Source organism: Argiope bruennichi, chromosome X1 (genome assembly GCF_947563725.1).
Source record: "Argiope bruennichi chromosome X1, qqArgBrue1.1, whole genome shotgun sequence".
Lineage (NCBI taxonomy): Eukaryota > Metazoa > Arthropoda > Arachnida > Araneae > Araneidae > Argiope > Argiope bruennichi.
In genome coordinates this window covers 29,035,653-29,062,846 of record NC_079162.1, presented here as the reverse complement: position 1 = coordinate 29,062,846, position 27,194 = coordinate 29,035,653, and the positions used below count along the sequence as shown (strand labels likewise).

The 27,194-nt window shown below is 26.1% G+C and overlaps 1 protein-coding gene across 1 annotated transcript; it reads right to left on the bottom strand.

The window, feature by feature from the left end:
• LOC129959091 (uncharacterized) lies at positions 1–27,194 on the bottom strand. Its single transcript, XM_056071901.1, has 11 exons — positions 26,821–27,194; positions 21,929–22,033; positions 19,857–20,557; positions 17,360–17,447; positions 15,957–16,086; positions 14,543–14,591; positions 11,091–11,261; positions 10,469–10,558; positions 4,564–4,649; positions 3,381–3,641; positions 1–206 (listed from the first exon to the last, which is right to left on the bottom strand). Exons 2-11 carry the CDS (start codon positions 22,014–22,016, stop codon positions 140–142), a joined length of 1,731 nt encoding a protein of 576 aa, XP_055927876.1. The 5' UTR covers positions 22,017–22,033; positions 26,821–27,194; the 3' UTR covers positions 1–139.

Genomic DNA, 27,194 nt, shown 5'->3' with positions numbered 1-27,194 from the left:
TTAAAAAATAAAATATAATTTTTAATTGCAATAGATGATAATGTACAAGTATACATATATGCAGATAGATATTAGAAAGTTTTGAAAAGACTAGTTATACTACAAAAATTGATGACTAGGTTTAACAGTTCATGATGTGCTACACAGAAATTCCAACATTCTGGCCATTCACCTTCCTTTGAAGCACACTAACAAGCCTTTCTAATCTATAAAAGTACATTAAAATATCAATAAAAAAAGTGTTTATAGGATAAATATTTTAAGCACAAAATCAACAAAGCATAAAATATAACTATGTAGGAATACCAATACAATAAATTTAATATACAATACAGATTAATAGTCTGATTAAACTAATAATTTTTAGAACTTGAAAGAAGACAGTATGTGCTATGGGTTTTTGTGAATACAAGTTCGCCATAATAGATTGTGTGAAAATGACAATGAGGAGGCATACCTTAGAAAAGAAAAAAAAAAAAAAAAAAAAAAAAACGAACTGAGAAAAAAATATCTACATGCTTCAGAGGTATCATCTTTGAATATCATTAAATTGTTGTTTTTACAATCTCCATGCTTTGTGTATCCTACAAATACTTCTAAAGATTTGATTCATGTAGTACAAAGTTTAAGGCATGTTGTTTTTTCCCCATAATTCAGTATTTCCCTAGAAAAGTTAGTAGAAAAAGAGAAAGTATTTCAACCAACCATTTGTACCTTATGATACAAACATTTTAAATGGAGATGCAATATTCCAAGAATTGCCTAATCCCTACAGCTAGACCTGCCAAAGCATGACTCTGTCACAAAGCATGAAACGAAAATTGCATATTCTTTGATTGTTCCTGCCTCCTGACCTCAATATCATTGAGTCAGAGTAGTGTCTTTTGGAGGAGAATCCTATTTTATCATCTTTAAGGAATCTTTCCCAAAAAATGGTTTAATATCCCTTTAAACATCATTCAGAATTTATAAAATTCAATTCCTCAATGTAATTAGATGATACACTTACTAAGGGTAGTCATATATATTAATAAATTTATTTGTGTTTCTTTACAGTTTTTCTATTATTTTGTCCATCACCTATATCTACATGTCTACTGAAAATGATTTTAATATTTGAAATCCATAATTGAGATGAAACTTAAAAGAAACATCTTAACCAGTGCTCTCATTAAGGTAAAGATAAATGAAATTCGACAACAAAATAAACATAATTGATCCAAATTTCACAACTATCTTTAAATTATACATTTTAATGTTATAATTTTATACAAAAATGTACATTGAAAAAAGATTAGATTATTTTTCATAGGTAAATGATAAAATATGTAATTTTACTGTCTGAGCCCTCAAATTTCTGACATCCATTTTAACAAATATTTGGATTTTTCTTATGTATTTAATCTTTTTGTATATTTAAGTCCTAAAGCAATGAATTTCAAACGTTTCCAATTCTTGGCATCCTTGGTGAATCTAATTCTTCTAAGGTGCTCTATGCAAAACTTCCATGTACTTTTTACATTTTATAAAACTTTTTGTTATATAAAGATTTATTAAACAAATGTTAATATAATAAATAGTGGAATGCGAAAGTCAGTTGATCATTACACATTTCCCAAACCAAAGAGTTTCAAACCGATTAGACCATCCTTTACAACAGTAACTAACAAAAATGTGGATTGCAACAGTATCTGAAAAGCAAACCTGTATTAAAAGCAAATGTGGTTAAAATTCTCTGAACTTTAAAACTATGAACAGATATTAATCTTTTATTGATATTTAAACTCAGTTATTCCATTAGCTAACTTTTTTATGAACTTTTACAAAACAACTCCATCAGATTATCTTCTACAGCAATAAATGCGGTAGAAGATAAATTAAATGAATCTTAAATTCATACAAAATCTTAGGGATTATCATCTTGAAAGTACAATTTTTAATCCAGGTAATAAGCATTCAACAAAAATATTGCAGCCTCTGAAATATGATTAAAAATGTAAACACAATCATGAAAATTATAGAATATCCTGAGCATTGATGCAAAAAGTTATGAATCCTTAAAAAAATTGACTGTTCACTCTCAAGGAATCCACTCTAATAGTGGATACTTTTTTAACCACTAAATTAAAGACTATTCTAAATCTGTAACAACTTATCACTATTTGGTCAGTATTTTTCTTACATCAGAATAACAGAAATAGATTATAAAGAGTTAATTAATAATGGATTGTGTGGATTTAATTACAATTCCATATTTTTAAGCAATCAATTTAAATTATCTCAGTGCACTTGCTAATGCTTAGGCCAATTGTACTAATATTTGCGATTTTAAAGCATCATTATTTTAAAAATAAGATGTTTTGTATTAAAAATTGGTGGGGAAAAAACATGAATGAAATATGGCTAATTTATTATGATTAGGCTAGATATGGCTTAATTTATTACTAATGGTTTTACAACTACCCAACTAAAGTAACAGAATATATAGAAGTAAATTTATGGCATGAGTATGAAGACAAATACTTGTTTTTAAAAGCTGTTAACTACTAGTCTCTCACAACAATAACAAACTTGCTAAAATTTTCAATAAATGTTGTGACATTATAAACAGATATTTTAAGATATCTGTTTTTAAAATTAACATAATTTGTAGTACTGATTAATTTAGAAAAGGTGCAAAAAATACTTGAGAAATGATTAAATGCACAATGAAATTTAAAAAGGTGAATAATATAATTAATGTCTTCTTTAATATAAGAGATTACTCTTTAATCCAACTAAATGAATATTAATTTCATAAAATTGGTGACTAGTTTATATAGTTAGTGGCTCTCTTACTGAGAAAAAAGTTCAATTAAAAAAATACTAAATAAGGCATAACAATTAGAGGAACATAATTTTTTTATATAATTTGTGCTTAGTAATGTTAATGCAATAAGATTTATTGACTATTGACAAGATCACTAGTTTTTAAAATAGTTTTTTTTTTGTTTTTTTGTTTTTCTTATCATACCTGATTATATATTGACAGAATATCTTATGCTATGTCTGTTACCTCAAAATCTGATGTATTTCCCAGAAACAAAACTATATATTTAAAACTTATTATATTTCCATTTTCTGTCTTATATTATATAGAAGTGCTAAATTTATTTCCAAAATTTTGCATGAAATAAGCCAAATGAAGTATAGCTTTATGGAATTAAATTTTATGTATGGTTAAACATTTTTGATTTAATTGATTTTGAAATTTAATAACTTGTATTAAATTTTTTAACTTATATAAAATGCACAATAAAAAAAATGTTGGCTTAAAAATTTACTCATCAAAAGGGTATTACTACAGAGAATCTTGCAAGAGCTGGTATACAATTACATACCTTAAACACTTTTCTTCTGCATTTTCTCTTTTTTCTATTTCCATTTCTAAAGCTTTATTTAAAACCAAAATTTCACCTTTTAGCAATCTAATTTCATCATCAGACAAGGTTTCAATGGACATCTCATCATATTTGTATTCATCAGAATGTGAAGATTCAAGATTTCTTTTAACACTGCTGATTATGTTACCACTTTTTTTCTGAAGAGATTCTTTATCATCAATCTGTGGTTCCATAATTCGAGAACTTTCATAATTTAGCCTGGGGGAAAATATTGATTTAATACTTTTAGATTAATTAAAAAAACTTTAATACACTAACATTTTAAACACAAATTCTATATAAAGGTAAGTTTTTTTTTTTTTTAGGAATAGCATATAATATTTCAAAACTGATAAGAGAAACATTCAAGAAAATATGTAAAATTCCATAAATAAAATTGAAACATATTATCTTATACAGTTAAGACAATCCACAATATCAAAAACAGGGGGGAAATATTTAAACACAGTATCTGCTTTGCTGAGAGAAGTATTGTGATACAGTTTAGTAAGAAAAAATATTTGAGAGTAATTTTCAGGCAGAAAATAATAATAAAAAAAAAACCAGGTGGAATTTACTACTATTATTTTTGGTGAAAAATAATATACTCAAATTTAATACACCCCCCACAAACACACACACAAAAAAATATTCTGAACATCAAGTATTTTCATATTGCATTTTTTAAAAAAATTAAAAAATCCCAGAGCTTTTAGTTGCTAAATAATTTTTAATTATTCTTTCAGTCACAAAAAAACATGCACACATTTAAAGTTATATTTTTTCCTCAAAACAAAAAGAAATAACAAAAAACAAGTATATCTATATCAAATTTCATATAAGCATGCCAGAAACTTTTATCATTTTAAACCACTGAAAAGACAATTGTGTTCACACACCTTTTTATTTAACTTGTTTCATGTTTGTAAAAATGAAATTTTGTATAGTTAAATCTCTCCAACAATAATACAATATTTTAAAATTTTTAGAACTTAATTTATTACTTTAAAACATAATATGAATAGTCAAGTAAAGCCTGATTCATTTACAATATCATTAATTTTGAAAATGAATAATTCAACACAAAACTGAAATATAAATTTTAAAGAAAATATAAATCAAATTTATATAAAATCAGCACCTGCCATGGGCATGTTCCAAGTTTTGAGCATTATTAGCCTTAGAAAGAGCAATATCCCTTTGTTGAATAACTTGACATAAAATATTCTGAAACAACAACAAAAAAAATCTTTAAATTTATTGTATTTATTTAGTTATTGTTGAAACATGCTGAAAAATGTTACATAGTCAAATAAATACATCAAATTTCCATGGGAAACTGAATGCCTACCAGTATCAAATGTTAATAGAATTTTAATAATTATATTTTTAAACTTTATTAAACCATATAAACCATTAAACTTTATTAAACCATATAAACCATTAAACTTTATTAAACCATATAAACCATTAAACTTTATTAAACCAAAACTTTATTAAACTTTTTTAAATCATATTTATAAAAATAACAATACTCATTTGTAAACAATTAAAAAACATATTACCATTTTTCATTCATTTTAAAATAGCTCCTACTTTCAACCTATTTGCAAATATATTTTACATTAAAAAATTGTAAATAAAAGAATTTTTTACTCAAAAAATTTCTACTGTTTTGAATTTATATTTACAAAAATTGCAAAAAAAAAAAAAAAAAAAAAAAAAAAAGTGATTAAAAACTGAACAAATGAATGCCATGTGGATTTTCTATTTTCAGATGAGTTACATAATCAAATAATAAAATTATAAATTAAAATTTCTAATTTTTGATATTTCGTACTAATATTCACCAGTTGTAGTAATACTTTCACTCACTGAAGGCGCTTCACAAAATGAAAAAGGGGATGGTTGTAAATATTATAGATTTTTAAAAAATGGACAGAATTTTTTGGAAGGCTACAAGAATATTTTAAAAAGCAATTTCTCATTATAAGAAAAATAAAACTGTGGGGGGAGGGGAATGACTGCCATATAATAAAATAAATAACTGCCATGAGTAATAAAAGTTTTTTTTCTTTTTTCTTTTTTTTGGCCACAAGATCAACGATTTTATTAGATATTGTAAATATTTTCACATTATGGCAAAACGTATATGAGCAAATTATTGATGCTATATTCATGCTGTTAAGTATTCAATCATACAATAAAGACTATCTTCATTTAAAATGTTTTTAATGAAACGTTACTAGCATCTGCACAAGGATCGGCTCAATGATATTTAAAAAGTAGCAAACTTCTAAAATAGACTGACTTTAAATTGATAATGTAATTAATTATGAATCAAGTTCAATGCTATTAGTATTTTCAGTCTTATAAATACAAAAAAAAAAAGCAGGATAGTAATTAATCTAAAATATACAATGATTTTTAGAACAACAAAACAGAAATTCAGCTCTTTCAGTATTTTAATTTGGGGCAACTAACAAACAAAATTTTTGTAAAAGGCACTGAATTCTGATGCAAGTTATATTAATCTATTTTTTTTATTTTTAAATAAATATTAAATAAATGTAATTATTATAGAAGAATTAAATTAAATAGGAAGCAAAATTTTAGTATTAAAAGAACCAATAGTGATCCTACAAAAATTATCCTTACACAGCTTTTTAATAGATAGCATAGAAAAATCAGTGAAGGAAGTTATACAAATTTAACAATCAAAAGCTTAATTTTATTACACTATGTTAAATAAGGGTTCCAGAAGCAGCTAATTCTGTCATTGCTTTGAAAGAGTCCAAAACATACAAGGGGGGGGGGGATATTGATTGAGGGATTCAGTTTGGAATGAAATTTGGCATATAATAATAATTATTATTAGTAGTAGTAGTAGTAACTTAACTTCAGAATGCTCCCTTATTAAAATGGAATAAAGAGCCAATTACAAGAAAATAACTTTTTAAATTTTTATATAGTTTAAATACTAGTAAAATAATACTACTGTTTAGTTGTAATGCAGCAAGAGTGGGCCAACCATGTAGTTAGGGTTCATTCTAGCATGGTATTTAAAAATTTACAAATATTTTTCCTTAAGATATTAATCTTTCTGATAAATAAAGTAATCCCTCATTCATATGATATATAAATTAAAAGTACAAATTGTTTCTTAAATGAGTAAATAATAAAAAAACTTTAATCCCTTAATTGTTATGTTTGTGCATCATATGGCCATTGAATTATCTCTTCTCAAAACATAAACAGATATTAAACATTCAAAACTTAGCTGAAATTAAATAATCCAATGACATTATGATTCAATATAAAAAATTACATCTATTCCTGAAATGCCTCAAGTATTCCATAGATTTTTAAACAAATCAGTGAGACAGAACATTTCTGAAATGGAAGGCGATGTCTGAAAAGATAATTTTTAAAAAAAGGCAAAACAATTAAGAGGTTAATGATGATTAAAAAAAAAACTAAATAGCCACAAGTATTTTTAAATTATTAGAATAAAATGATGATTTTTTTTCTCCAAATTTATGGAATTGGTAAAAACCACGCAAGGGACAGAGAACACTTATAAAAATATTGACTACATAGGTAGTGGCAAATTTGTTTCTCTTCAAATCTCAAAAGTATTATAATGAACATGCATAGCATCATTAATTGTTTAGGATATAACTATGGTTGTTATTTATCACTATTAAAGTTATATTTAAAATTATTATTCTGTTTAGAAATTAAATTTTAATTATGGATTAAATATTATGTAAATGAGTGATTAATCTATAGAAAAGAAAGATTAATGTTTTAATAAAAATATTTGTAAATTAACAAATGAAGAAAACTCTTACTGAATTGAACCATGACCACTTCTACCAATGTTACCAACGGTCAGCTTAAAACTATACTAGAATATGAGCTATATTGAAAGTTGAAGGTTATTTTCTTGGAATTCTCTGGCTATTATACTTTAATATTTAAATGAGTGAGCATCTGAAAATTAAAGCAGAGATCAAAATTGCAAATACTTTTAGAAATTTTCATGTTTTCAAAATTGAATAGTAACAAAAAATGTTACACAACAATGAAATATATATCAATTTTTGAAAAATTAATGCTATATTCGAAACAAAACCAGAAATGGAATATTTGAATTACACAGAGAATTGTGCTAATTTTAGTCTGATGAAGAAATGCAGATACAAGAAAATGAAAAAGCTGACTACAATAATTATCAAGAGTAGCAAGTGTTTTGTAGACCAAAGAAATTGAAGCAGGGATTTAAATTTTAACATTTGGCAAATTAAAAAAGTTTCTTGACATTACTGTTATTGAACTACAGTTTTTACTAATGTATTAAGTATTTAGTTGTATAGCATTAAAAGAAATTTTGAAAAAAAAAAAAAAAAAAAAAAGGTTTCCTAGAGAAAATGGTGACATGTGCCTTATGAAAAGCTTGGATAGCTTTATTACTCAAGAATTACCTTACTTATGCAAAAATTCTGAAAGAAATTGTTAGAATGCGATTACGTCAGGAAATTCTAAATCATGTTTACATTATTAGGAAACAACTTATACAAACCTAAGTAGGAAATGTAAAACAACAGTTGATAAGAAAATATAAAGAATGTGCATTGTATACAGAAGGATAACAAATACGATTATATGGTGCAAACTGAATGAAAATGGTGTTTTTCCCAGCCCAGAATGATACAGAAGAGATAATTCAAGCTTCAACTGAAAGGAAAATCCCCAGAGAGAGAAAGGGGAAAAAAAACATTTTTGAACAAAAGGCACAGAAAAAAAATCTTTGAATGGACAGAGGTTCAGGAGGAAAAAAATTATCTAGAGTGATGAAACTAAAATGTCAATAATTGAATGAGGAAGAACGAAATATACTAGATGTCAGGATGTAGAAGAGGATGGACTACATTAAAGAAACAATAAAGAATCCTACAAATATGCCAACAGATGTTAGCTTCATAGTATAGATGCCACATTAAACTCTAGAAAGTACACTGACAGCACCCTAAGACCAATACGCATATCTTTCATCATTGATCTATTTCCAGATAATGTATTATTTCTTTATCAACAAAATTTAGACTCTTGCCACACAGTTCTGATATGCAAATGGCAATTCACAGAGAATGACATAGAATTAATAAAATAAATAGAAAACAGTCCCAACTAGAGCCCCACTGAACATTTGTTTAGCCATTTGCAAATTTGTATAAATGAAACATCCATCAAATTAAAAAAAACCAGCATTAAAGCAATAATTGCATTTAGTGTTACTAAATAAAGAAAAGAAAACTGCAAGTATTGGTGAGATCTACGATATGTTACTGTACCAAATTAAAAAATTAAGAATATACAATGAACAGAGTATTGTAATAGCAATTTACACATTATTCACCATAAGTTTCATTTTCAACACATAATTTACTTTTTAATATAAATATTTCACTTTCACTTTAAGTTCAGCATTAAGTTTCCTTTAAACAGATATTTGTTACTTAGTATTTTTTTTTTTTTTTTTTTATTGACATTGAAATTTGAAAAATATCCAAATATCAATATGTGTCCACAATTTGACCACAATCATATAATAACACTTGAGTCCCTTCCTGAAATGAATTTCTAATCCTCCCCTTTAACTGGAAATTACTGAAAATGAGCAAGGAAGAAGGTGTGTTTATATGGGGCCTTTACAGAACATTAATTTATGCATATTACCATAAACTTCTTTTAGATTATTTTACATGTTGACATACAGACCATGTGGTGCAGCTAGAATTTCCTGTCCTTTTAAGAGGAATCCTTTTACTAATAAAATTAATTTTTGCTTCTTGCATGTAATGGTTTTTCAATGCATTCTTGTATAATTATCATAAAACCTTTCCAATATATTAAACTACATTATACATTTTCTCCATTATTCTTTTTAAATTTTATTAACTGCATGCATTGATTCAGCTTAGTTGTAAAATCATGTAAATTTTTTAGGTGTAAAAAAAGTTTTGAAGTACAGTTAAAATTAAATATATTAATGAAGCATAAATTCTTGTAGGGTTTAGTATGTTTTAAAAACATGAAAATATATCAAGAAAATATATCATCATTTTTCTAATCACATTTTCAACAAAATTAATTTTAAGAGAAATTTTTTGGTTATTTGCACACTTTTCCCCTTTGGTTTTTAAAAGTATGGCATGAAGACAAGCACAAATAGTTCAAAAAGGAAATTCAAAAGTAATTTATTCCCCTTAACTGTTTTTTTCAATTATAAATAATGTAAATTGCAATAAATGAATCATAGTTTTTATCATAAATTATGAACACAAACATATGAATTAGAAAAATGCCAGATATTATTCAAGAGAAACCAAAAAATGCAGTGTAATGAAGAAATGCTGCAATATTTTAACTAGGCATATTTCTGATATTTTAAATTATAACAAGCGAGGAAGCATGGATCTACCACAGTGATGTAGAGATTAAATATTCAAAAGTGAGTCTAATGTCATGATGAGGGTAAAATACTGATAAGGGTGGTCACTTCTTTCCAATAAATAGTGGTTAAGTTGCTATTGCACATTAAAAAGGTAAATTTACTATCAATATAACAGGATAAGGGAAGCTTTATTTTGTTAAAGGGTTTGGTTCTTTTTCAAAAGAAGAATAAAATATAAAGCATGTGAATTCAAATTTACGTAGAGAACATAATTTTTTGCAAATTTCAGTAATAATATTTCATTATAATTGCTTCAAGTACATTCTCAAAACAGTTTAAACACCAATGCAGTAATTTTACCTAATATTTGTTCTACTTCAATAGTGTTTTAATTTCAAAATAACTTAACATTGATAAGTTTTATTAATATAAATGAAACATAAAATCTCAAACTATATTGATCAATCATATTGTGAAGTGGTAATTACAATCTAAATATGAGAAAAATATATAATGGAATATATATTTTACGATTTTAAGTACAAGAAAATTATTTGAAGAAATAAAATTATTAAACAGTTTTTACCAGTAAATTGTTTTCCCAATGCTTATTATCAGCATTCCAAAGCTCATTACAAATTTTCATACTCTTTAATTCTTCTTCTAAATATTTCATCTATTGAAAATATAAAATATTATATATACATGCACACGTGATAAAATATTACTCAATTTCTTATTCATATTTCAAATTTTCAATTATAATAATAAAGCTGTTAATGAAAAATAAAGCTATAATAATAATAAAGCTATAATACATATTTACGAACTCGCATATACTTTTCAATGCACATAATCTGGCCATCTGTTCGCCTGAACTGTTGTTGCTGAATTTTTTTTAAATCAGAAACTTTTATAAACTTTATAAATTATTTTACAACATGATAAACATTTTTATTTGCTATATAATGGTTTTTTAATTGATTAAATTTGAATTTTTTTACAAAAAAAGCAACAGCCCTACATTTTGATTATAATGCCAAACATTGCAAATATTCATTTTTTAAAAACATCTTATTTTAAGTAATCAATACATAATACTATCATGCAATTCAGTTATCAGAATAATGGTTATCATACATGGAAAGGCAAAAAGAAACAAAAAACATTAGAATATGAAAGTACATGGTTAGTGCACTTAAAAATACCTTCTCTTTCAAATGATTATTTTCAGAAACTGCAAGTTTCAACTCGTGCATCATATAATCTTGTTTTAACTCCTTAGAGCGATATAAATACGTTAAAAGCAAACGTTGCTGTTGTAAAAGCTTAGCTGGATTATATGTTACTTCAATTTCTTTCAGCAGATCCTTGATTTCCTAAATAAATACATAAATTTTCAATGCATTAATTAAATTATATTTTATACACTTAAAATATATTTTACAAAACAAATCTGATATTGATGCAAGGTGTACATGTAAGATCCAAAATAAAACTTGAATTTTAATTTTACATCATCTTTGAAACCTGTTACACACAGCACTAAAATTTTAGCAACAGTAAGTATGGGGGAAGGAAGAGATCCCAATGTAGTTTATTTAGCAAATTTATTTGCAGCCAGAGAAATACAAGGTGAATATTCCTCAAGATGAATAGACTCAAGGAATATGCTAAGTTTTACATTTTCTCATAAAATTCTTAAGGACAACAGAATGGCAAATTTTTGAAATTATTTCTATATCACAACCATACAAATACAAAGAATACTTAGATAAACAGAAAGAGAAATACATAGAGAAGCATTTGGGATTAAATAGGGTGTGTTAAACAAAAAAATTGCTACTAAAATTAAGTACTTTTTAAGCATCTGAGTCCAAGAAAATTAAGCACTAATTACTAAGCAGAAGATGATATTTGTTTTATAATGCAAAGCTTTTTACAAAATAGACATTTTTTAAATTTTTATATTTATTTCTGTATTTCCACAACATATTCTATTGTCTCAATGGTTTGGTAAGAAAAAAACTTTAAGATAATATTGTGATAATAACATTTTGTACTCAGTCAATTTTTAAGAGATTAATAATATTAACCTGTGACCTCATTCAACATTTCTTAAAATTAACAAGTTATCAGCTCATTTGAATGGATGCATCATTCCTGATGTAGAAGTTTTTTTTTATCATGTTTACGTCAAAAATGAATCAAAAATTAGGGAATGCATTACAAAAAATAATGAATCTTCATAATTTGAAACTCCTTGAATTGAAACAAGCATTCCATATATAACTGTTCCAACTTTAAGTTCATAGACATCATGACTGGGAGTAAATGAGCTTATCTAATTTTTATGTAGTAGCAAAAAATAAGATTCGACATGGACAGGATGAGAAGTGTAAGTTTTCTCTTGTCTTAATTCGTCATATTTAGACAATCTAGAAAATTTAATGTTAAAAACAAAGAGTTAAAACATTCCTTGATAGTTATCATTGTACACTTTGGCAAAACAGCCCCGAAATTGATGATAGAACAATTCCATGCTCCAATTGAATTCTAACTGTCTAAGTGAATATTTTTAGATCAAATTTTTCAATAAAACAATAACAGTGCTTAGAAATGTTCACACTACACAAAAGTATTGCTTTCTACTTCTGAAGTTTCAAAGCAAAGGGCTTTCTTCAATATTTAACAATTTCAAAATTTAATACAATTCTACATTTTTAACTTATATACAAATAAAAAATCATTAGCTTTTACAAAATACAAAAGTATGATTAAATATCTTACAAAGAAATGAAAAGGATTTAACGATTCATGGTTTTAAAAAGTTGCAGAAAAAAATTCATGGAGAAAAAAAAATAAAGGGGCCTGCTCTATAATTAGATGCAAAGTGAAAATGTCAGAAGTCATATTTTATATATATAAAAATATTTTTGAAGCAAGCGTAAAATAATATATCTCACTGCTCAAAATTTAACATTCATCAAGTGAAGAATCTTATTTCAATGAATTGTTTAAAAGTTTTCAAACCTAAAGAAAGTACTTTTTAAAAAAATGTTAACAGTAGTTAAATCGAAGATTTGTTGAAGCAATGATATTCCTTTGAATTTTATTGTAATAAAAAACATTTAAAAACAATGAGTCCAAAGCAATTTTTTTAAAAATTATTAAAACTTATGGGGAAAAATATATTTATTAAAACAAAACTGATATCATTAAAAAGTTTATTTTTTAAGCCTTTAAGTTGATGTAAAAAATTTTGTTAGATAATATATTTTGATGTTATGATGGAAATTAAGTTTAAAAAGTTGAAATTCTATTTAGTTTTTAATTAAACTTCCGATTAAAATTGCATATGTATTGCATTTCTGCACAAACAATTTCTCTTACAGAATTATTTAAATGTTCATGAAGTAAAAAAAGTTACAAATTACAATGATTAAACAACTGGTATGAACAAAATTTTTAAATTTATCTGCCCATATGTTGTTGATAAAATTAATGAAAACACCTGATTATTAGTTAAATTGTTTGAACTCAATTTTACTCTGAAAACAGAGGTATGTCTAAATATACTCAAATGCAAATTGCTGATATTCTACAGTAATATTTTGTTGTGATTTGCCAATAACAAAAATAAACTCTGAAACAGCATTAAAATGTTATCTTTAAATTGCAAGTCTGCAATTGTGGAAATCAGTCCCTTTACAATTATCATGATTTCAAAAAGATTAAATAAAAAGGTTTTCACATTCCTTATACAAATTTACACAAAAAAATAATGAAATGAGTTTAATTCAGCTGCATTAATATTCTTCTTCAAACTATAGGATGCCTACTTTAGAACAGACCTCAAAATTTTGAACTATAATCAGATAACAAAAAACCGCTTGAGTATGCCCCCCCCCACAAATTTCCACACCACACATTAGCAAGAATACACCTGATTCGAAATGACTGCAACATGCAACAAACATATATACAGCAAATAATCTCTGAAAGCAGGATACAAAGTCCTTCTGTTACAAAGCTGAGATATTGCCACAAGACAACAGCAGCCTATCATGAAATAGTGAAGGGGGAGAATTACAGAAATCAACATTTTAAAAATAAATCTCAATAGTAAAAAATTTGAATTTTACATAAGAAATGCTTGATGCCACTTATAAAATCTACAATAACACATGAATTAAGTACCTACAAAATTATAATAATATATGTTTAGTTATTTGAACTAATAGGTAAGTTAATTTAAGTTTTTGATTTAAATTAAACTTTCGAACAGCATAAATAAGTAAGAAATAGAAAGAACATATAAATAATTCAGTAAGAAATAGACAAAACATATATGCATATTAATTCATGTATTTTCCCTGTTTCTATATTATGCAGCAAACTGCAAATAGGTAATAAAGCGATAAAAAAGTAAGGAAATAATTATTTTTAGATACTAAGAATTTTTATTTTTCATCTGATAAATAAGAATGAAAGAGAATTCAAAACAAAATATTAATATTACTTTTATTTTTCTTAATTACAAGACAAGTAAGGCAGCACTTTTATGAAACTTAGGAATAGAACATAAACAAAACAATGGATAAATTGAAAAATTCCATAAATTAGAGAAAGCTATATCGCAATTAAAAAAGTAACCTACCTTATCTGAAAATTTTTCTTCATTTTCTATTGCACCATCTTTAAAACTCCTAAATAAATAAAACAGTATAAATTAAAACTAACAGAAAATTAATGAAGGCATACCATATCAGAACACAAGAAATTATTGAAAGTTTTGAAATCAGTCAGATTAAGTTCCAAAAAGAAAAAAAAGAGCGATGTAAGCTTAAAATTCAGTTACAGTAAAACAAAATGATGAAACTGAATTACATAGAGAACGGATAAAGTCCTTAGGAGAAAAGGACTGGAAAAGGAGGGGGGAGGGGCAGTAAATAAAATTTTTGGATTGAATTAATTTTATATAAAAGTCATAATATTAAATTGTAAGGAAATTAGTATAACAATTTTTAGTTTAATTTGGGAAACATGCTTGAACTATCAACAAACAATGTGTTTTATTTATGTATACTCACTGGGGAAAAACTGTGAAGCCTTTTATGGACAAGTATTAAACACAAATTCTAAAATGCCTAACTGATTCAATCAGTTAAAACTGGCTGTAACTGACAAAATACTACAAATTAAATTCTAAAGTAAGAAACAATCAATCACAATTTACAATATAACTAATTAAAGCTCAACATTTGTATTAAAGGGATTGTCAATGTTGGAATATTGGAGAAAAAAAATACAAAGAACACTTATTTCATAAATATTCACTACATAATAAAAAGTATTAAACTACTTCCTTGTGTACTGTAATATATTCCTAGAATATGCTTATTTAAAAATAAAAATTATAGAACCAAAATACAACTTACCTAGATAACTTTACTAATTATTTTAAAAGATTTAAAATGAAACTAAAAAAATAATAAAATTAAAATAATTGTTTTTTACAATTACATGATAAAATTTGTTTTGGGAGAGATCCATATTTTTTAGTTACAGTATATTGCCATATAAAAAGACTAATGTCTTTGCTTACATCTTCTTTTTGCTTTTCATTATATTTCAGGGCTGCTTTAAAAACATTTAATCTATTCTATTGAATCATCTCAGCATTAAAGATTTGATTGTCTGTGAAGTTCATCTCATCAATATTTCAACAACTCTTTTACTTTTAGTCTACATTATAAAGTATTTGTACAGAAGATCACAAGTGACACTCATTAATTAAAGCACAAAAACATGCACAAAATAGAATATTCAGAACAACATTTATGACCATTACAGCCCATCTCCAACAATATTGCATGCACACATCACAGCTGCACTTGCCTGACCTTGACGTCTTACAAAAAACAATAAATAAACAAAATAATAATGAAAGCTATGTTTTTCAAATAATTCAGAGCCAGATGTTGGTGAAAATGAAATGTGAAATAATTTTGGAAAACAGGCTGTTTTAAAAATTTTACAATCAGTAAATAAAGATACTATATTTACACTACCTAGCTATAATTTGAACCATATTTTCTAATTCCTGAATAGCAGCATCTCTTTCTTCTAATATAATTCTCATCCTATCTTCCATTGCACAATCTCTAGCTTTTTGTGAACTGTACAAGCTAGACAGGAGATCTAGAAAATAAAATAGTTGTTTACATAAAATTGATTTTAGAAATGGAAAATCATGAAATAGGAATTATATGGTTATTAGAAATGAAAATAAAAATAAAAAACTTAAAATTTAAACTTTAGCACTTAAAAATGTACTTTTAAAAAAGTATTTTTATAGAAAATATGTAAAATTACACTGAAATTTTAATACAGATAAATATAATGCAGTAAAATCAAATCATAAGCATATTTAAAATTAATTCTCTTTGAAAGCACTTAAGTTTAAACTTTAAATTCTGAGAGGCATAGGTTTCCCCACACCTCTCAGAATGCAAACAGCTGCAATTTTGACTCGCTTAACCTGTTGCATAGAAAATTGTTTGGCTTCTAGTTTCACTTTCAACACAGATTTTTATTTATCAAGCAATCAAAAATTTCCAATACCTTCTTTTTTCACTGAGGAAATCTCATCAGAGAAGCTTTGCTATGTTTCAATCCGACGATTTATAATTCAGATTCATTAATAATAATATCTGAAGAATAACTTTGCATAAGATAAACTTGAAGCTTATAGAATTAAACTGCATTATGGCTTTTCATTGAGACTGTATTTTCCTCAATATGATTCTATAGTAGTACATATAAATAATAAAAACTACATATAAATAACTAATACTACTACATAAATATTCTACTACATATAAATAATAAAAATAACAGAAAAAATAACGGAATATTCAAAACTTGACTTTTATAAATAAAATTTCACAAAAAGTCCAAAATTTATTTATATCGCTAAAACATAAGGCATTTTTTTTTTTTTTTTTAGTTATGAGTGGATTGGTATTTAATAAAATAATATAAAATGAAATGTACATTTCTTTAACCTTTCCTGCAAAAATATACAGAATAACTACGTAAATTTGTGTCAAGCAAATGTACTGATTTGAACAATAAATATTCTAAATATAATGAAAAGTGACAATGTTTTAAACAGCAGTTAATACTTGTATTTAATTTACAATAAAGTACCATTGTAACAGGCTTTTCAATTCTTAATGTTTTAATATCTTACCCATATATTAAATGTAGTAAATTAAAAATCCAGTATCTCTCATTAGAAGATATAATTTCAAAATGAGTAAGTTATTTAAATTTAATAAAATAATATAAGTATATTTGGAATTGGTATTTGGAAAGAAATTCTACACATTCAAGTAAGATATTCCATTTAAATTATCTATATTTGAATCACATAAGTTTTTTAAGTATAAATAAAATAATTTATAATTACCGGAAACAGATAATGAATTCACATTTTCTTCAGCATTTTTAGTAAGTTTTTCTAGGCAAGCTTGAGTAGAACAAAGGTGTTGCCATAACTACACAAATGAAGAGAAATTCAATATTCATTACAAAACAACTTTGCAAATAGGCAATTCAGAAATAAAAATATTACAATAAATACATAATCAAAAGCATAAAATAATGATTAAGGTATGATAGCTGAGATTCATAAGTTTATATATATAATTAAAACAAATTTTTATGGGTCTAATTATGTATTTTTTAAGAAGCAATACAGATGTTGCTTATTTTTTATCTTTGCATTGATGAATAATAAATTTATTAATGAATACATCAACATATTTCTAATGAATATTTTTTCTCAATACTTTATTTAACAAGATCTTAATCATTTGGAGGATAAGGGGGAAATTATGCTAATTCCCACTCTTTTTCTTAGTATTTCAAAATAAAAATAATATGTTCTCTTCTTAAGTAAAATGTTACCTAAAAATGACTATTATATTCAAGATATCCTTTTTCTATTAGCCCTTGTTGATTTAAAAGTTGAAAATTAAGAAAAATATAATTAATCACACTAGTATAAAGAATCATTATAAAGATAAACAAGATAAGAATACAATTAATGTAACCAATTCATTAACCCCCTTTAATTAATTAACCCCTTTTAATTTAATAAAATGCTTCAATACTTTAACTTTATAACAGCTTTAAATATCAAAAATTCTGATATTCAATTCACAAGTCTAGTATGTCATTATATGCAAAGAAGCTAATACTAATCTTGCTTTAAAGAAATCTTCATTCATTGATTCGAACAGTCATTAAATAAAGTTGGTAAATGGTAAAATTACCTAATAGCAATTCAGCCACAAATATTCACTAATAATTGAAAAATGAAGCTATTATAATCCATAAGGCAAAATGCATCTGAAAGTAAGGTCAAATTTTAAATTGAAAGAAATTTTTCCTACAAAAAAATTTAGAATTTGGCTCATCCTTAAATCAGTAAAAGAACATATAAAATTATTAGATCCATTTAAAACAATTTATGACTAAATAGAAAAGAAAGCTCTTTGTCTATATTTCTTAAGACAAGCTTTATTTATAAAAGAGAGAAAATAATATCAGCAGACTATGCTGTAACTAGAGAAAAAAAATTTAATCTTCTAAAAATGGCAATAATAAATACCTCAGCACAGATACTGAAAGTTTAAATATTAAAACTGGTATACATTTTCATTTAATACAATGCGGTGATAGAAAAAGCAATCACACAATTTTTTAATATATTTTATTGTATTATGGGGAAAATAATTACTATAATATTCATAAGAATAGGCTACTACATATAAAAAGTAAAACAAGTAAATTTTATAGGTATTAAAAATTTGAACAAAACCATATTTCAGAAACTGTCATTTAAGATAGATTTACTTAGCATTTATAACAAAGGATTTTTTCAAAATGAATTAGAAATAATTTATCACAATTCTGAACATGAAGACTGTTGAAGGGAAGGATTGTCAAAGCCGGAACTAAAATTACTCTATTATAACATTATATTGGGTGCATAAATATGACTCCATCCATTTTTAATAGATGGCAATAGCAATACTGCTTGCTTACAAATAAATCAAAAAAGTTTTTTTGACAACCTTCATTTAATTAGCATATGACCTCTCGTTAATAATTAAAATATGTATATATCTTTATAGCTAAGAAATCATGCAGAGTTTTGTGCCAAACAACCAATATTTGTGGGTAATTATGATGTATTATTTTATTAGAAAGGAAACTGTACCAGAAATGCATCAGTTTTGGATATTTTAAATTAATATGGTGCAGCACACACAACTTGCAATGATAGTTTTCGACAATTTCAATACATATGACAAAGAAGGTAGTAAAAAAAAATAAAAAAAAATACAAGATACTGATTTAGAAGCATTGTTTGTTGAAACCAACAATTATTAATGATATAAACAACAGCTGATCAATTTGTATGAAGCATCGATGAAATGTCCAGAGTATTACAAGGTTGTTTTCCCAAAAAGACAATCCTCACCTACATATTTCCAGATCATTGAAAGAAATTCTATAATAATTTTGCTGGGATATATTGCCTCACTTGCTATAGTCACCAAATGATGACCCTTCAAAGCATTTTTTGTTTTGCTCCATGCAGAGTGTCCATTCTGTAGAGAAATTTCAATTCTTATGTAAATATCAAAAATTGTCTAGATAACAATTGCATCTAGACTTTTTTTTATGCAAAATTCATTTGTTGCTCAAAAAAATGGATAAATGTTGCAGTTTCTGAAGGGAAATATTTTGAATAAATTTCATTTTTATGATAAACATATTACCTTTTTTAACTAAAAAAAGATGGAGTTATATTTATATCTCCAACACTAAAATACTTGAAATAAAACTTTTTTTCCCCCCAAACAAAAGTGAACATAATTCATTCAAATACATACCTTATTATTAACTTCCTTTAAGTTCTTTATTTCTTCATGTAAATTTTGAGTATCTTTTAATTCAAAAGAAGCATTAAAAGAATTACATAAATGATTCTGATTACCTAAAGATAAGTTTTCTAAAACAGAATGACTTTTAGTAACATATATTTCCAAGCTATTTTTTGAGCACGATCCCTCAGGATAAGAAAGTAAAGGATCACTATGATGACGTCTGTGGTCATATTTTGGATTTGATTTATGTTCAGGCGAGTCACTTAGCATATCATGAACATCACTGGTACGTTGTATATCATTACACAAAAAATCAAAAAAATCTCTGGAACTATATTTTGTAGAAAAAATGCCACTTCTTGTTAACTGTCCCAAATAAGGTAATTCCTTCTTTTGAATACGCTCAAAATGTTCTTTATTTTTACAATCAACTTCCATCATTGTATCATTTAAACAATTGCTATCCTTGCTTGTAAGAGTGCTAGAACATATTTGTAAATTCATGCAAGCATTTTTCAAATGAGTTGAACTTAGAGATGATCTTTTTGAGAACACTGAATGTTCATTTTTAGTTTCTGTTGAAAAATCGGGAACCCAATTTGTGGGCAGCGATCCACACCCAATGCTATTTCCAATTTTTCGTTGAGTCTCTTTTGAGCACAGTTTGTTTTCATCATAGTGTTTTTTTCTGCTGGATGGATAAGTACCTAAAGAAAAAAAAAAAAAAAAAAAAAACATTATTTACCTTAAATAAATATAGCAAATTCAGATGATACACAAATTTAAAATAATCGCAAGCACCTTCATGGAAAAGAGTTCATATGATGAATGGCCCAAGAGGCAACAGGTCCCAAAGAGACCATGAATAACAGAAATTATTCCTTAACATCTTACACCTATGCTGTTGTGGTAAAAATGTTCTTAAAAATGAACTGCATAATTTAATCTAAAATATAAAGAAGCTATAATATATAAAAAAAAAAAGGGTAAAAGTAATATTAACTCTCAGATTCTAACACCCTCTGTACTTTTGTACATGTGTCAGGATATGTTTATTTAGTCAAAATAAGGGTGAGAAGAAAGAAGGAAGGAGAAGATGTGTGCATTTAACAATAAGGTGAATTCAAATGCATGTAGATTTAGGAGGCATAAAAACTGCTGATTGTAATATTGTTGACAAAGATAATAATTCACAATAAAATACTTTAGAGCAATTTTTATATACTGCAAGAGGTCTAAAGTTTAAATTATGATGAATAAATGGAAGATTTCTGCTCTTAAGATTTGGTAATTCAATTTTTCACAAAATAATAATTTTTTAGGTTAAAACACTTTATATTTGTTATTGAATTTTTTGATAACATTTTGATATTAACAGCAGTAGATAATCTTAGTCATATTTAATGATATTTTAAAAAATATTTTTCAAGCTGTTTTGACATTATTTATTTTGACACTTGAACTAGCCATAAAAGCAATCAATATGCAATTCTGAGTTAAAATAAAATAGTATGACCAAAAACGACACAAAACTCACATACACATGAATATATATTTATATATATGCAGAGAATGAAAAATATCTAATGGGGTGGAAATCAAGGTAAAAGAATGAAGAACTTCGGAAATGTGCTCATCTCGCCCCTTAGTGAGGTAATCTCAGGATATTGAAATGATAAAATTTCAAGTACATATATCAGTTTATTATGACATATGTAATATATCATATATATTACATATATCAGTTCCAATAAATGTCACAAAACTATTGTGTACCATCATTTTGCTTATTTCAAATTTCATTGTTTTTTTTTTATTTTAAAAATTTGATTCAAAATTAACCAAACTGACAGTCATTTTTATTCTCCAGTGTTTGCATTCAGTTAGTTATACAGTACTGAACTTCATTATCACAGAACAGAATGCAAAGTAACTAAAATGTAAATAAAGTTTAATGAATAATACTCAATTCTACCAATATTACAAATTAGCATAAATCAAGCAAATAGCAATATATATATTACATATTATAGTACTAAAACTTTTACAAATACTTTTAAATTTCATCAAAATTGTACCTGAGGGAGAAATGCTAAGCTGATCAGAATGACGACGACGTGGAGGTTTAGGAGGTGGTGAACGAAATTTAGATGGCATAATTTCCATTGTGACTCTAAATACCTCTAAATATTCAAAAGAAAACTGATATTTAGAAGTATAAAAACAGAACCGATTTTTAATTACAAGCATACAGAACAAATTTTTTAACAAACATTCAATCAGGAAAATGCAATAAAAGAAATGTATCAATGCATAAAGATGATTTTTTATAAGCATAGGTCATTTTACATGAAAATTCTGCACAGAAAAAAAAACATTTTTATCCTCACCAACTCGGATTTTCTTGAAATTTGGCACAGGTATATTATTGCTACAGACTATAGATAAAAATATGAAATTTTACTTAGATATGTCAAATCATTTATGAATTACAGAGCTCTAAATCTCTCATAAATGGTGCTAAAATAGGGAAAACATTTTATTTAAATAGCTATACAAACTTTCTTAATTTGGTTAAAAGTTTGGTGTAGGTATCATTTTATAACATTCTGCATTCTCTTTCCTATGATAGGCAACACTATATAGGCTCAAATAAGAAAAAAATTCTCTAATTTAAAAATTTAATTCAAATTTTTTCAAAAAGTAAAAATTTCAAAATTTTGATATGAATTCTATAAATAGTTTGAATTATTATAAATCACAGGGGGAAATATGAATTTGTGATGACAATGGCTTCAGTGTTAAAAAAAAAATGAAAATTGGATCTTCTTTTTATGAAATAATGATTTTAATGAAATTTAAATCATACATTGATTAAATAAATACAACAATCCTAATTAGGATGTATAATTCATAATAAATAAGATATTTTAATGGGATAGTGAAAAATGAAAAAATAATTAAATTTTACATTAATCTGCAAGAACAGCCCTTTATGTTAGAGATATTAAACTGGTTGTAACAAGATTAGTGAGTACAGTCATTCCTGAGTGGATATAATCTTAATTGACTGTATCTAATAAATTAATGTGATAGCATTTTGAGATTTATTATTTAAAATTGATGCTGTTATCATTTGTGGGCTTTATTAAATGAAAATGTTATTGGAAATTTTAAAGTAAGTTAAAATCAATTACAAGAATGTAAAAATATTTTTTAAAATCAAGTTCACTGTTACTCATTAATTTTTTTAATAAGTGATTGATAGTTTCACTTAGTATGTATGTCTTTCACAAATATGGAAACTAATATACTTGACAATTCAATTTTGTAAATCCATTAAAGAAAACCAATCACTTCTATTAGTAACAGGAAAAAGTTGAGAAGTGTCATAGCATGGATGGCTGAATAGTATCCCTAAATAATCAATGGCTCAGAAATGTCTGATAAATGCATGAAGGAAATTACTGTATTAAAAATGCAGTCTCCACATGATGAAAAATGCTGAAGATAGGCAATCTTATTCACAAAAAATCTTGGATAATATACAGAATTTACAACAAATTTGGCAGTTAATCAGTCACTTCATATATCTCTTGAGCAGTTAGCAAAGTCTCCCATTGCTAAAACAAAATTGAAATGTAAGAATTATGGCACATTGAAAGTAAAAAGAATTTCTTAAACTATAAAAAAAAACTTTTGATGTTGCTGCTAATTTCTTCAAAAGAAAGTGATATGACACTGAGAAATTGTTAAAAGTCTGAAAAGTAAGCTTTCAAGTTGTAGAAGTAAGAGAAAAAATTAATAATTCTCGCATGTTTACCTGAAAAATTGGAGCATTAAAAAGATAATGAGTAAATTTCATGCACTAAACTATGTAATTAGGCAATCTAAAATCATTTTTAAAGAAAATGCTTTTTAGAAGGTCCAAATTTGAAACTAGGGAAAAGCTTACTAATAGAGGCAGTTGGAAGTGCATGTTCATTTTATGAGCATGATGAAATTAGGACAATACCAAGTATTAAAAACTCTACAATAGTTGCTGGAGCAAATGGAAGTAAAAAAAAAATTTCAAAAAAACTGGCACTTTGTAAACTTAAAGAAACATATAAAAATTTCTTTTTTTATCAGTATAAAAGAAAGTTTCTCTAAATTTACTGAATTGAAACCAACATATTGCGAGTTAGCTGGTCAAAGTGGCCCACACTCTGTGGGTGCATTAATCACCAAAACACGAAACTAATGATAGAAAATACTAAATTGAATATTGTAACAAATGGTGAAATGTAAAATTACATGCAGTATCTTACAAAATACTCTGTAATCCATCATCTATTAATTGCAACATTGGAAAATGTACTTACTGTCTAGATAGAACTAAAATATGGAAAATTATGACAAAATCCTTTGCTGAAAATTCAAATGAAAAAACACAATTCCACAACAGGGTTACAGATGACCATTGTAACTACAGATTTCAAAAAAGGATTCAGAAGAATTTATTGATTTTTTTCCCCTGCAGCTGGTTGTCCTCTTTAGTTCAACATAATTTCATTACCAAGCAGGAGAGATATTTCCTTAACTATACAAAATGAAATATGAAAGAATCAGAGTTCATTGTCATCTGCGATGTTTAAGAAAATTACAGCATAATCTTACAAGATGAAACACAGAGTAACCACTGAACAAGCCAGCAGGTTATAATCCATCCTTTGGTTATATATTTGAAATATGGGGGGGGGGGAAGTCAACATGTTAATTACATAATAATTTTTTATTCTTTAGAACACAATAGAGTTGCTATATATACCTTTCAAAAGAAACTTGTGCCTTTGACAGCCAAATCTCAAAATCTTCCTCGCCCTCCCTCCCAAAAAAAGATATTTTATTCTTCAGATGAGTCTGCTGTCCAATACAAATTTCTTAAACCTTTGTTTTTATCAAGATTTTAAAGTGGAAGTAGAGTGACACTGTTTAGTCACAGCGCATGGTAAAGGACCTTGCAATAGAGTTGGGGTTCTGCTAAAAGACTAGCAGCTCATGCCAGTTTGCAAAGACTGTGTGAAAACCAAATTCAAATGCTACTGCAACTTTTTGAATGGGTGGTTCAGAACATTATCAATACAAACATTTCATATTCAACTCAAAAAGACTATGTAGTATCAGAATGTATTTTGAAATATTACTTGAATCAAACACTGTCTATTAAAGGAACAGTGGCATAACATGCAATCATTCCTATATATGCATCTAAAATATTAGATAAACAATTTCTTTGGTTCATAAGCTTTTGAAAAGGATGTGTCAAAATCTCCTGACAAACTTACACTAACAGACATTTCAGGCTACATCAATGTTGACTATGAAACTAGTAGCTTGGATATTTTTTAGAGAAAAATGGAGAACCTAATGAAGTAAAGGTAATTTTTCTTCACTCATCTGAGCCATCCCCATCCTTCTCTTATCAAAATGCTGATATTCTGAGGATCTCAGATAAGAATGTTCTAGCAAAAGAAAATCCTTTGACTCCTATTGGGAAAAACGTATATTTTTCTTGACAGTGATGCAAGATCAATCAAATAAAGCTTTTTCAAACTATAAATGATAATCACATCCTATTATTTAATAGTATTTTTTAGATATATTAAAGGAATCTTTATATCAGTGTTCATGTTTATTTTCATAAAAATGTCAATATTAGCATAACTGTATTAATTCAAAGTTGAATTAATAGAAAAGAAGCTTTTTTTCAACAATGAAGTCATTACCAACCCAAATTTATATTTTGTCATATGATTTACAACAATGCAAACTATTTTAAAATTTTTAATTAGATTTCATGAAATTTTTTCCTATCTGAACTTATATAGTGCTGCAAATCATAATAAAGAGCATAAAAAATTTTGTAAAATAGCACTGATCCCAGGGCCTCTAGCTCCATTAGGAAAGTTTCTACAACAATTGCAAAAATTGTAATTTGGTATTTAAGCCCTATTTATGAGAACTTGACAGATTTGCAATTCAAAAATGACTTGACAATCTCAATTAAATTTCATATTTTTCCCAAGTCTATACCAGTAGTATACCTGTACCAAATTCCAAGCAAATCAGAAATGGTGAGGTGAGTTGACATGGAATGACCTGCATGCATAAACATATTTCTGGTATAAAAATGGTAGAAAATACATAACAATTAAAAAACAAATCTAATATATTTTCTTCTTAGCAATTTCCGAGGAATATTTCTTCATTAAGTTCCTCTCTACATCATTCCCTCTTATAGTATCATCATTCCCTTATTTAATTTTGGAAAGGCCTATGTAATCTCTCTCTTGCCTTAAGAATAAAAAATAACTAAAAGAAATAATTCTAAATATGCTTTAAAAAGATAGGAAAACAGAATAGTATATAATGTATAGACAGAAATATGAAATTATTTTTATATTTATATCCTTAATCAAATTAACTTTAAAAATTCTGATTTTAAAACAGTTCTCTTAAAATCCATACAATTTTTAAAAAATTTAGATGATCATAAAAATCATTGCTGAATCTCAGAAAATGAATAATACCCATAAGGAAAAATAAGCAAATAATTTAAAAAGTATTTCTAAAGACTTAATCACTTTGCTATCTGCTTCTTACTTAGATGAATCTACAAGTAGATGCAATGGTTTTATTGGTTTTCCTGTTAAAAAAATTTTTTTATCTGAAAAGAAAGATAATCAATTCCGAAAACGGATAAATTCATGAGTCCAGCAACTTAATTAAGACAATATTTTACCAGAAATTCAAAATATATTCACTGACAAAATTTCACTTACGAAGATAACAAAATACTTATTGCCTTAAGAATAATAAAAGATGAACATCTTGCTAAAAATCAGATGTTTCAATATTACTATTTAAACTTGATTTTTTTTTTTTTTTTAGATATTCGAATGTATAATAAGTTTTCAAAAATTATTACCTCAGGACACACCAACTGCATAAAATATTCGTACGACACGTCCTCATCTGTTCAAAAATTCTTTAGAATCGAATAAACATTTCAGTAAATTACAGAAAAACATGTTAATTAAAATATTCCACAAATTATTTAGAGCAAATTATTTTTTTTCACTTGAAATAGACTCAGGAATCACTCCTGAAAGAATTTTAAACACATAGAACTTCACACATCTTTTTTTTTTTTCCTGAACGTGAACACAAACCATAAACTGAAAGCAGTGAGAAGGTAACGGATCATCTGGAACATGTTACCTAGCTGTCGTTACTGCGTTAAAAGTGTCCGTTAACATACCCCATAATATTACAGATCGTACTGTATTTGGTATTACTGAA